Here is a 12818-nt window from a genome sequence, read left to right as displayed (position 1 = left end):
CCACGGACATCCTCTCATCTCTCCCCGCAGCTTTCCTCACATCTCCAGTCTTCACGTTTGTGAAGTGCGGTTGTTTCGGAACTCTCCCGATGGGCCAATACCGATACATGTGTCAATACTGCAACCCGCAATGTCAAACAGGCAGGTTGAAAGAGACAAAGGAAAGTGACAAATGATTATGAAGACAGATTTATTGTTGAAGTAGCAGTCAAAGAGTTCATTCAAGTAGATGATCAACCTTGGCGATGTAGGCTGGGCCCCGGGGTGGGTATGAAACTGTAGTCTATTATTCCATTTCAATCTACCGGAATTCGGGAGGTAGAACGTGATAATTGTTTTGTGAAACCTTGTTCTCACTTGAGTCTTTTGAACTTTAATTTTGAGTCTCGCGCACATATTTGTGTCCTCTAACAAGCAATGAATAAAGAACACATGTGATACAGAAAACGTGACCGGACTGAGAAATCACACATAAATGGAAACAACAGTCTCCTTACTTTGGAAAGGACAATCGTACATCCCCTAGGAATTAGACATGACAGATATCAAGAAAAATAGACGTTTTCATTAAAGTTCATCAGCAGTGCTGGTAGGTCTTCGGTGGAAACGGTGCCCAAATAATATTGCCAATATTAACGTTACGTTCCATTAAAGGGATTACGACGGAAATATAACGAGCTCGCGTCCCGCGCTGCTTCATTGTGTCGGCATAAAACGTCCTGTATAACACGCTTCGGAATTTTGTGAGGCCAGATGTGTGGACGCGGGCTTCCGGCTCCCACATTACAAGAACCGCACCTGCTGAAATTCTAGAAAAAATAAGGAAGTTGGCCAGTGTTAACGTGTCAAAAAAGTATCATGCACACGTTTACACGATGCACACATCAAAAGAAATGATATCATATTCTTGATATGACGTGTAGTGAAATATGAAATGAAATGCAAAACAACAACAACAACAACAAATACATTGGAAAGAAGCGGTCCATTGTTGTAAGCTATTACAAAATCCCGTGCTTGTAATGTCGCCTTACTTCCGTCTCTCAATGCCCTCAGGTCATCAGCTACAAGTCCATCTGGCACCAGTCATCTCCCTTCTGTATCTTCAAGTTCACGGCCAAGGAACAGCTGGAGGTGGAACACCTGCGTCTGGACATCCGGGCATTCCAGCACGTAGACGAGGACGCCGACGATTACGTCAAAATGACGCTCAGGGTCCCGTCACAGGTAGGCGCCATACCCTCATTCCTGGGAAATAAGCTTTAAAAAATTATCTAGCCATCATTTATACCCCGTGAGAAAAAAAAGAAGCCATTTCTTGTATGATACTGATGACCCTGTGTAGACAAGCAACAGAACACTAAAATGCAGCATTCCGTGCACTTTGCATTGTACATTGAAAAAACAAGTATCTTATCATGTTTGTACCAACGAAAGCATGCGCAGGCGAATTCCCATTTTAGTTGCTACTACTCGTACTTATCTAGAATACATACAAGAAATTAGGTAATACAAAGAACCCCGGTGTTCATATGTTCTTCTGATGAGGCTAAAACGCCTGTTGAATGAAACGACGTTAGACATTTTATGATTTTCTGGGGCTTTAGAGAACAATAACGTCTTTGAAGAATGAGATAAAGTATCAGGGGATTAGAATACCCCTTTCCATTCCAGGCTGGATTATTTGGAGAGTGGTTTAATCAAGTGAAAACAGAGTTATCGCACCCCAGATAGTCGATACATTAGAGTGTAGCGGACGGTGAGGGTCACACGGTGTGATCATATCATCTTCAGCTTGTGGCGCCCAGTCAATATCAAGACAACCTGAGTGGTTGGGAACTGGAAATCGATATTTGGTTCCCTACCATCATTGCTGACAAATCTACCTACTGTCGGCTACAAGTGATCTGGTATGACTTACAGTGTATGTGAGCGGTACTATAGACGTAGACGATCGAATTTGATTATCTCCTTGTATATGGAGTCAACGAAGTAGTACCCCGAAGTAGACTTGCGCATTGCGGCAGATGTGATCTATGGTTAGGCTCTGTAGGACTACGTGCAGCATAATGACGAGCTGGAGATACTGGATGATTAAGCGAACACGCTGTATGGACTTTCTGTGGGGAAGTGGCCCAGTCAGGTGTTTTCTAGTTGTGGTGTTTAGCTAAGAGCACACAGAGTACACATGCACAGATAAATGATACGCGGCAATCCTACATCCCTCACAGTAGAACAATTAAATCTGTATAGTATGTCTTATGTTTGTATGTTTTAATGTCCGGGAAGATTAGCTGCTTACAACATTAATGTTGTAATGTCAGCTATCGGACATAATTAAGTATCTAAAGTATCCAATATTGTTGATCCAGACCAAACATTCTGCTAATAATTGGCATCTTGGAAAGTTTCAAAGTTAAAAAAAAGTAATCGCTCAGTACCATTCTCTTTGTCAATGATTGCCCTGTTCTTCCTGCACCCAGGATTCTGATGAAGAGGGGACGGTGGTGGACGACGCCTCGCCTACTGCCATGCTGTGTACTCCTGATCCACTTCTCATGGACAGTACAGTGACAAGACAGGGAGGAGAAGAAGGGATGAATGATGAAGGAAGCCGCAGTGAAAGAGAAACATCAGAGACAAAGTCTGTAACAGAGTCATCAAACAACGTGGAACTCCAAACTACCACTAAATCGGAAGACCTTACAACGACTGACGGAGACAGTGAACTTGTGGATATCACTTCCATTTGTAAAGCGGTCGAAGGACTGAACAAACAGATCAAGTTGGACGGACAGGAAACAGGGGACAACACGAAGGACTCTGACGGCCACTCCGATAATAGTAAGGACACTGGATACGCTACCAACCCGGGCGCCATGAGTCCAGAATCCACCCATAGTACGGACGAAAATTTCAACAGGTCTTTCACGAGTAGCCTGACGGTGCAGGGTATGGAGGGGGTCAGCTATACCTCCCGGATGGTGGATGCTAGGGGCGCGGTGCTGCGGCTGCCCAGCTGCGGGGCAGAACTTCTCATCCCACCGAAGGCGGTGCCCGAGGGCGAGCAGCTTCTCATCCTGTTGTCTGTGAGCTGGGACACCTCGGATCGTCCACGTCTTGAGTCCGCCCAGAGTCTGATCGGACCCGTGGTGCTGTGTGGCCCGTCAGGCGTTCAGCTCCAGAAGCCCGCCACATTAGTGTTCGAACACTGCGGACTCCTGAACAGTCAGAGCACACCGGCTGTTCTTGCCTGTGAGGACATCTCCGTTCAAAACAAATCATGGCGTCTTCTCACACATGACGCGGGAAACGACGACCAAAACGCCGTAAATGTCCGGGCCTGCTTCCTGAAGAACAAGTGCATCGTTCACATGAGCAAAATCCTGTCCTTTGCGCCGATAGTGCGGGGGTCTGAACCGGGAAAGACCGTGAGGTTCGTGGCTTTTGGGCCGCATTTAGGATCATTTGAAGATGTCAACATTCGAGTGTACTGTATCAACGACACAGCGGATGCTTTAGAGGTTCGTTCATAATTAATCATGTTAACAGTAACAGTTACCTCTAAACCTGATTCTGTCGTATCCCATCCTACCCCAATCCCCTGCCGGTCTAGTCGATGGTGCCTTTGTACCGGAGAATACTCACGGATTGCCTACTTATACTAAAAGGGACGTCTTGTTTCCTTGTAGTGCATACGCCAGCAGGAAGGCCAGGCCGGGCGGAGACAGTGTGGCGGCCTGTCCATGAGCTGTATGTACCCTGGTGATAGCTGTTCTGTACAGGCACAGGACCCCGATCCAGGGTGGGCCTTCCGGGGATTAACCCAGCAGGTAATGTGCATAATGGACCCGGTTATGGTGATAGGATAACTATAGGGCAAAGACTGGAAAGTGGGTGTGACACAGCATACTAGTCGTTTCTGGTCATGAGATGTAGGCCGTGTAGGTGGCTACTGGTTTAGCGACTTAAAGCCACACTTGCACTTGTCTAGTACGTCAGCTATATTGTCCATTATTCAAAACGTAGGTTCATGATAAACGTTGACTTTTCTCTTTAGCAAGTGACGACGGAGTCGGTGTGGCGGACACAGTTTCCCGTGCGGACCTTCACCCTGTACCACACCGACCACAGGCTGAAGAACCTCCACTTCAGGATGCACGCCTACCAGGAGCGGCGAACCGAGGCCACGGAGAACACGTCCTTCAAAAGCCGTTACCAAAGTTTTGTAAACCCCAGTCCGAGACGAAAAGTGGGTAAGACAGGTAGTCAGTACGAGACCATAGCGTCTTGTTTCGGTAGTGATGATAAACTGACACCCCCTGTGGATGGAAGCGTCCGGGTCAGTCCCACTGCTGTGGTGAGGGGGGTCGGTCTAACTTCCGTGGTGACGTGGCAGTAACACTATACAAACCCTCCAACACCCCTGGCTGTGTTGACTGGAAAAGCCCTTACAGTGAAAGTGTACATAAAACTGCCAAAGTTAAACCCTTCGATAAGTAACTAACCAAGACAGTTCTACTTCTATCGTAAGGAAGGTCATATAGACTGTGACATTTGTAGGTCTTGTCCATTCGTAGAAAATGGGTGATTACATGACTCTCAGCGTCAATAACAAACTACAAGACTATGAGTATAACCATCACAGATATACACTGTTACCAACTACTGTTTATTAGTACGATATGGTGCAATGAACCAACAAGGCACGACATACAAATTACGACTGTGTGATAGTCTTCATTGTTACATTTACATAACGCTATTTGTATGCCTGTGACATCAATTGATGACAATCTAGAACTCGCTGTTACTGTACAAAGGTATTGTAGTCTCACAATGTCAGAGAACTCCGGTAGGTGAAATATTACAAGATAATAAAGATCCGTGAGATGTCTCACATAATGAATAAAGTGATGCATTAAAGAATTCTCCAGTCACGTACACAGAGCGGGCCAGCGTCCCATGTCACTGATACAACCTTCACTATACTATCCATAAAGTTTACATCATTCCACATCACCACGAAACAATTCTATCAAAATATTTAAATTACATGTATTATTCTCCCTTCACATTGAGGGACAATTTTCTAATGGTTCATCAACAAGCCTACGTCTAAATTTCTTTTCCTATTTTCAAACACTTCAAGGATGCAACAGCTTATAAAGTTTATATCAGAAACGCCCTCACCGTACCAACTGATCTTATATACAAAGTGTACTAAACGTTACCCCTGAAAATTCTGTAATTCCTGTTTGTAAGGCAACTACGAACGTATACAATGCAAATGCTAGAAAGTTGGTCAAACTGATCATAGTCCGAACCGGGACACAACCAACAACTGTTCACATTGTTTGTGACAGGCGTTCTTCGGAGATGTTCTTGTTAGCCTGTTTTGCGGCATCAGTTTTGTTCTGTCCCCATAGCAGGTCGGGCAGACTTTTGGATCGGATTGACATTTTGTTCTTCAGGTTCATCAGCAGCGGCCAGGGGGTTGTGTTTTTCTCAGGGGGAGAAGAATTTTCCTCGACATCCTGGTCAGTCGTCTTTACTTTGCTGCTGTTCTCTTCAGTGGTTGACTCGCCGGCGTGCGGCGTGGAACCAGCCTCCTGCCTCGTCTTCACGTCATCTGTCTCCTGTCTCGTCTCGACTACTTCTGCCTCCTGCCTCGTCTTCACTGATGCCTCCTGTCTTGGTTCCATTCTCTCACTGCACCCTGTCTCGTCCTCCATCGTAAATGCTAAGTTGGTTTCACCTCCAGGGCTCCTGTCGTCACTGTGATACCCACTCTCCTGGGTTCTCAAAGTCTTAGGCACAGTTATAGAGTTGTTGCTTTCTTCTGTCGGGTGTGGTGAGTTTTCGGGGGAGAGGGTAGGAGTAGAAGTCATGGAGGCGTCCGCTTCTTGTCCATCTCCCAGTGACCTGTCTCCGCACACTTTCTCCACTGTTGTACTGCCGCACGATGTGGAGTTAACTGAAAATGTCTGATGTGTCTGAGCAGCTAGGGTTCCACTGCAATCGTTTGACCGTGAGAAAAAGGCTGTAGAACTGCTAAGCTGTTTCGGTTTCGTGTTGTGGTTACTGTATAGTCCCCTGTCGTCGTTGTTCCACATCCCGGCAAACGGTTGTCCATCAGACGACCACTGCTGCTGTTCCGCACTGCACCGCCCCGCAGGCCCGTGGTGAGAGGTTCCCATCATTATTGCTTCAACCATCTGCTGCGCCCTCTCGTGACCGATCGCCGCAAGTGCATCCCTCAGCACACGTAATGAGTCTCCCCCATGTTGTGCCACCAGAAAGTCCAACATCCGCCTGGTGGGGTCTCCCCGCTGCTTCATCCACTGTATGAACTCATACGGCAGGTCCAGCGTCTCCGCCACGCTGCGCCAGTCTCTTCCAGCCGGGTCCTCCACGTCCAACACCAGGCACAGCAGACTGAACTGTTCGTCCCCAGGAAACTGTGGCACGCACCGAGGTGTGGGGCGCAGCTCAGGCTGCAGGCGAAGGAAAGTAGACTCGGAGTCGAGAGACGCGACCAAGGGACGGCCAGAGGCCTGGACAGATTGAATACCCTAGGAGAGAAGGAGTTGTGAAATTAGTGATCGTAATTGCACAGGTGAAACGTCTGCCAAAATGGTGGGCTTTGACGCCGCATTTGAGATACTGTTTGGTATCAGTTTCCATAAATCCACATTTACACAACAGAAGTGAATGGCACATTGATAAGGTATGATGATTTTCCACGTTTCCGTAACACACACATACGCACCTGCCGGGGACACAGTTGTTTGAGAACGTCGATACTGACGGACTTATCCGGGTTCGAGACTTGTAAGGCCGTCACTTTGCACACGATGGTCTTGGGAACGAGTCCCGACAGCTGCCTCTCGATGTCAAACGTGCAGGACGGCATCTCGGCGTGCTCATTCCACAGACTGGGGAAGGGGATAGTCTGTAAACAAACAGGCACATTGTTTAGGTCTATAATCCGGTATGGGAACATTGCCATTGAATGTGCGCATATACATATACGTATAATGCAAAGCAAAAGTTAACCGTAACAGATATTGACTAGGAGGCTGGTGAAAAGATGTAGAAAGCAGAGTAATATGGCAAGTTTGATTTGTTCGGTACACCTATCCATCCTCACCTGTCTGTCCCCATTGAAAGCCAACCATCCGGGACGAAGGCGCTCCAGCACCACGGACAGGTTTCCACCATCTCCCGCTAGGTGGAGCACTTTGTCGTCACCAAGCTGCACCGCTCCTAGATACTGCTCCTTCTCTCGCGACCGCTGGACGGAGAATATTGAAAATACAATAATTACAATACAACGCCGAATATGAACAGACGCAATGTAATCCAGAGCAGATCAAGTATGGAAAACAACACTAACCTGCTGTTCGTAATCGTTGTCCTGCCAACAGCGGACCCTGAGTTGGAAGATTTCAGTGTCTAGGAACAGGGGCTCGGCGAAGACTCCCACTCTGAATCGCTTCCATTCGGTTTTCTGTCCCAAATCTTCGCCCTCTGCACCTACAAGCTCCCCACTCACGTTGTACAGAGTGAAGTGGTCTACAAAGATGACTGTCTTGTCTCCATATGCAAAACACAGGGCCGACTGGTCTTGTGTAAGGTCCTTCCAATCCGGGGTCTCCCCAACATCAGTATTACTGGCCTGGAACTTGAACGCCCATTTGGTCAAGTCCTCGGCGGGGTGCTTCACGGTCAAAATTACGTGTCTTTTGAATTTCAGCCCATGAGAACCGCATTGAATGACAGGAGGGGTCCATCTGTTTCCTTCCGTTTCCATCGCAGGCTCCTCTGCTCCCCGAGCGTACATGAATATCTCGGTACCGTCATGCTCGACAGCGTCTGGGGGTACGTACAGGTCAATCCCGAGATTTTCTAACGTCAGATGCCCGCCTTGTTTGTCGAACATTCCCGCCACAAATCGCGGGGTCGAGAAGTTGACTGCCCCCGGTTCAGTGGCCTGAGGATCAGAGACGATATCACGGAATTTAGACAGCAGGTGCGTCAAGGTGATGTCTTCTCTATTGGCGGGTTGTTCACCTAAGCTTTTGCTCTCTACTTCAGTACTTTGTTTATCTGCCGGAGCCCCCTGAAGGGATTCAGATGTACGGCGGACGTCTTTCTCACGCGCGTCTTGTGACAGTTTTCTGTTCACAGCTGTATCAGCTGTATCCTGGAGACATACTCTGGAGTCTCCAGATCCAACCGTGCCACTCGTAGTGACGCTCCATCGACTTTGGTTGTCCATCGTGGAAGACCGTGAGCCGTCACTCACTATCCCGCTGTCGTCCGTCAGGTAACTGAAACGCCATCCCGACGACATCTTGTCCAGGGCCTGCTGTGAGGAGCTCTGGTCCGGCGACCATCTAGACGAGGCGGCCTGTTCAAAGTTTGTCTGTATGTCACGTGTCTGCCGTTCTGAGGCTGGGATCGGCACACGTACGACAGTACTGTCTGTCGATCGGGATTCATTAGAGACCGCCCCTTCACTCACGGTATCGGCGCGACCAGAAATAGAAGAGCTGTTGTCGTCTGAACGACCTCCGCCCAACACAAGGCTAGGGGTCGGCGACACGTCCACGTCATCGTCGCTGTCGTTGGCGAAAGTAGCGTTGTCAATGCAGACATTTCGGTACAGATCACTCATAGGCGACTCCTCTGGACCTAGCGGGATGGCGATGGTGCTGACGCTGCCGGGTTCGTAGCAGGCGAGGTTTCGTGTCTGAAACAGGAAATGTCGAAAATTGCTTTAAAACATATGTCTTAAACAAGCTGTACACATGATAACCCGTATCACCATTTCAATAAGAATATGTACAACAAAACATGATGTAAGCGTGGCGGCTAAATCACTACATGTAGTACCGTTTAGAGAATAGAATTGACATCGCAACAACGCCGTACAACTTGTGTCCTCATCTTTTTATACATGTATATGAGCCTAGTGAATACACAAGCAAACGACTACTTACAGGAGACGAATGTGGCTTTCGGGATCTCAACCGTCGTTTCCAAGAAACCAGGCCCACCAAACAGCTCCCAAGTAGTGCGACCACAACAACACCTGTGATGACCAGCGGTAACACCACTGAAAGCTGACTAGCTCTGTTGGGCGGAAGGTACGAAACAATGAAAAATGGCAAACTTGACGACGGGTTGCCAAAGACATTCACACACATAATACAAATAAAACCTATGACCCTGAGGGCTCTATACGTTATATATGTTTAACGACTGAATTCGATCCAAACAATGAAAAGTTTGCTCTACATGTACAACAATTTTAGTTAAATAATCGCGTCCACAGTTACCTTTCGTTTTGAGGCAAAGGGGCACAATTCTGGGGCCCCGGTCCAACACAGCCATCCTCACATGTTGTGTGACAAGGCCGACAAATAGAAGGGGTGCCTGTCCGCTGGTAAGTGTTACCCGGACATGTGTGGAGACACCTGTCGCCGTACTGAACGTGTTTGCACCGGTGACAGTGCGTCGGTCCTGGTCCCGTGCAGTCCCTCTCGCATTCTTCGTGGCACCTTCTGCAGGAGTCCCGGGGATCCCGGTAGCTTCCATCCGGGCAACAGGACAGACAAGTCCCGTTGAAGTTCACGTGTTTACATCGGTAACAGTCACGAGAAGTGTTGCCATAGCAACCATCCTGGCATTCAGGGTGGCAGTCCACACAATTACCTCTAGATCTGTTACTGGCAGTGGGGTCTTTCGGGACGACCTCTGTCGGAGTGGTGGTGTTCTGCAGGGTATCATTACTAGTAATGGTAGCATTGTCGGGATAAGATGATACATTCTTGATAGCAGCAAACGTATCATTGAAGGTGACAGTACCGTTAGGTAGGTTTATGCTTACAGTGTACGTTAACGGCGGACACTGCTGAACACAGGTATTGTTATAACTGTACTGCCGACACTCCAAGCACTGGTTTAACTCGGGACCAGAGCAGGACAGACACAATGGGTGGCAGTCAGCCTGGGCGTCTACCACACAGACCTGAAGAACAATCATACATTGAACGTTACACAATGAAAGAACTTGACTTGTGTAGTATAGCAAAACACAAAAAAATTAAAAAAACTAATCATAGCCCTATCTGTGTACATATTTATATGAATTGTTTATTTTTCGTCCACGCAAACAGTTCGACCGGGCCCGGCTTGGAAATGTAACCTCAGTCAGTAAAGGTCAACGGCCGCTTGATCAGGAATCTGACTTTCACTCCATAAGGCCATTCGCGCGTGACTACGTTTGCCACTCCTGGCCCACATCACCATAAGCTAGCACGTAACGTGAAAGTTGAGCTGCTAAATTTCCCATCTAATCAGTTTCCTTTTTATTCTCCGTGTGCTAAGAGCGACGGCTCATACTTGACGCATACTTTTTATTCCTCGTCCATGAAGAAAAAAATGGTGCAGTCCGTATAATATATGCACAGGTCATAACCAATAATTGACCTGAGAAAGGTCAGTAACTAGCTGTAATCCCATTTACAAAGGTTATTGTTTCGATATTCAAACTGTCCCTCATTGCTGCACTCAAAACCCACAGAAATGATGACATGGTGCGTGTTGTGATACATAAATGCGTGTTTGTGAGTGTTACAATAATAACAATTATTTACTTGAAACCTTGATCACTTTGTGAATGATGTAAGAAACACGGAAGAACTATTGAACGTTCCAAATGCACGCCAGCTTATAATCTCCTTGTACGAACGTGCCGAGCGCTGACATCGTGGTCTTAGCAAACAGGAAGAACAGGGCACCACTCTTTGTTAGAGGGTCGGTTCATGTTTATTTTGTTGCCGTTTGCCGGGTTGAGTGGAATGCCATAGGCCGTACGCAATGATGTGAGAGAAACATTATCGCCACACCCAAAACAACAGTCTCAAAGGTTCAAATTTATCTGTATTATTAGACCACTTGTTTCTGTTATATAATGACGATATGGTTATTCAGAGCAGTCGAACCAACCGTTATTGTACAGATCGGAGTGTCCAAAAGGAATGTTTTGAAAACGCGAGACAGACGAAAGTGATTTTTGTTTTGAGAACATTTAGTATTTTTGACACCACGTCTTTGCACACCTAAGAGCGAGTCGTGACTTGAAAGGATGCATTAGTATTATTATGGTCTGTCGATGAATAGCGATATTAATTTTTGATGGCCTCCAATGGAAAGGTGACTCATTCTCATCACATAGATGTTTGTATTGTTTCCGTGGCAACCGTTAGGTTCGCTGCTTACAGGTGACAAAACGATCGATGAGACTAGTCTGACTACACACGGCTAAGAGATAGAGTCGCGTGACAATAACGCATTACGAGTAAATATTAATCTGAACCTTTCGTGCCAGGCTCTGATTGTAACAAAACTGCAGGCTAGGGTCCATGTTATTATGACTATGGCTTTCTGACTAACGGGGACTTAGAACAGCTCTTTATCGACACAGTGAGTAAACAACCCCATATACAGGTGGTTACGGTTTGTGGAAGTGATTTTACAAGTCAAAATGAAGAACAAATTTATATCTGTACGGCTCGCTCATGTAGTAAGGTTGATACTACCGTCCACCTGACACCTGCGAACTTGTTACATCATGATTCATACAGGTGGCCCATCGTTTGTATGTTCCTTTCTTTTCTTGTGGAGTGAAAGGTTGTCTACAGTGGTACTAGTAGTTGTTACAACACTACAGGTCTTTATCTCTGGTAGATCTAACTCCCCCTTATCCACACGATCGTGTCCCGGACCCGTTCCACTCCAGGCTAGGTGTTCACTATAATCACCACTTATGTACAGTCTTGACGATGAGTCATCCTTTGTGTAAGCATTAACAACAGACCGTTTCATGCTGCTGGCAACTTCAGTAAAGCTTAGGTGGCTTCTTGACGATTGACTACAGGTGAGTTTCTACAAGATTGGCGAGGTGTGACTTCTACTGACAAGCCACAAATAAGTCACCACACCTGATAATTTCCGGAGTGCTTGCAAACGACAGACAAAGCACCTGTAGAGTCCGGGGAGAATATGGGAAGAATACAATCAACTTACCTGTGTGGTCCACGTGGCGCAAACCAGCAGGAGCTGCCACTGCATCCTCGCCTCGCTGTTCTAACTCGATTTGTTTCAACTTATCGATGTTAGGAACGCGAACACAACTCCCATCCCTACTTCTGAGGTTAGGAATGTGACCCTAATGCGCATGCACAAAAGCATTGATCGACCAGGGGAAGTCCCAGCGTCGGTCTCGTGTAGTGGGATGCCATAGGCATGACGTCTGCCGCAGGACAACAATAGGACCGGCAGCGCCGGGCATTCTTCCTCCTGTAATGCTATACTGCACCACGCGACAGCCTTTTGTCATGGTAAAAGGGCTGGTTTAAAGTTTACAGGTCCAGGGGATGAAAAATAATAATCTTAGACTCTGCATCAAAGAGTTTTTACACAGTTACAAATGTGAAGCGTGTATGTTCAAATTAGAGGCGACCAGTGTTGTAGTACCCCTCTTCTACTTTGACACATACAGGCAGTTGTATCTGTCTTCCAAAGTGCATGAAAAATAAAACAGTGGTCATCATCAGTTACAAATTACTAGAATCTTTGGACAACCATTATTCAACGACATCTTCTTTGACCTTTTTAGATATCCGTTTTTAAATTTCTTAATGTAGTCTTTCCCGCTCCAAACGTACAAATGTTCCATGAAGATATATAACCTTCCGAGTGATCCCTCACATCAGCTTTATTGAAAAAAATCTCAGACCCGGAAG

General features: G+C 46.8%; 2 protein-coding genes across 2 annotated transcripts in view; one reads left to right on the top strand and one right to left on the bottom strand.

Annotated features, from left to right (window-relative positions):
• The window catches only part of LOC109479149, a 12622-nt gene extending 8122 nt beyond the window's left edge, over positions 1-4500 (top strand). Inside the window, exons 4-7 of the mRNA XM_019781029.1 lie at positions 1057-1227; positions 2484-3524; positions 3693-3833; positions 4061-4500. Of these exons, the coding sequence (XP_019636588.1) occupies positions 1057-1227; positions 2484-3524; positions 3693-3833; positions 4061-4402 (1695 nt within the window). The 3' untranslated portion in view covers positions 4403-4500. The remainder of the gene's footprint in view (positions 1-1056; positions 1228-2483; positions 3525-3692; positions 3834-4060) is intronic.
• A 158-nt stretch (positions 4501-4658) lies between these two features.
• Positions 4659-12398, bottom strand: LOC109479144. Its single transcript, XM_019781014.1, has 7 exons — positions 12100-12398; positions 9348-10039; positions 9009-9141; positions 7400-8758; positions 7154-7297; positions 6773-6955; positions 4659-6575 (listed from the first exon to the last, which is right to left on the bottom strand). Exons 1-7 carry the CDS (start codon positions 12142-12144, stop codon positions 5349-5351), a joined length of 3783 nt encoding a protein of 1260 aa, XP_019636573.1. The 5' UTR covers positions 12145-12398; the 3' UTR covers positions 4659-5348.
• Positions 12399-12818: the final 420 nt, after the last annotated feature.

The sequence above is a fragment of the Branchiostoma belcheri genome, unplaced genomic scaffold (assembly GCF_001625305.1).
Source record: "Branchiostoma belcheri isolate BF01 breed outbred unplaced genomic scaffold, Haploidv18h27 scaffold47, whole genome shotgun sequence".
Lineage (NCBI taxonomy): Eukaryota > Metazoa > Chordata > Leptocardii > Amphioxiformes > Branchiostomatidae > Branchiostoma > Branchiostoma belcheri.
This window is presented reverse-complemented; position numbering and strand designations above follow the sequence as displayed.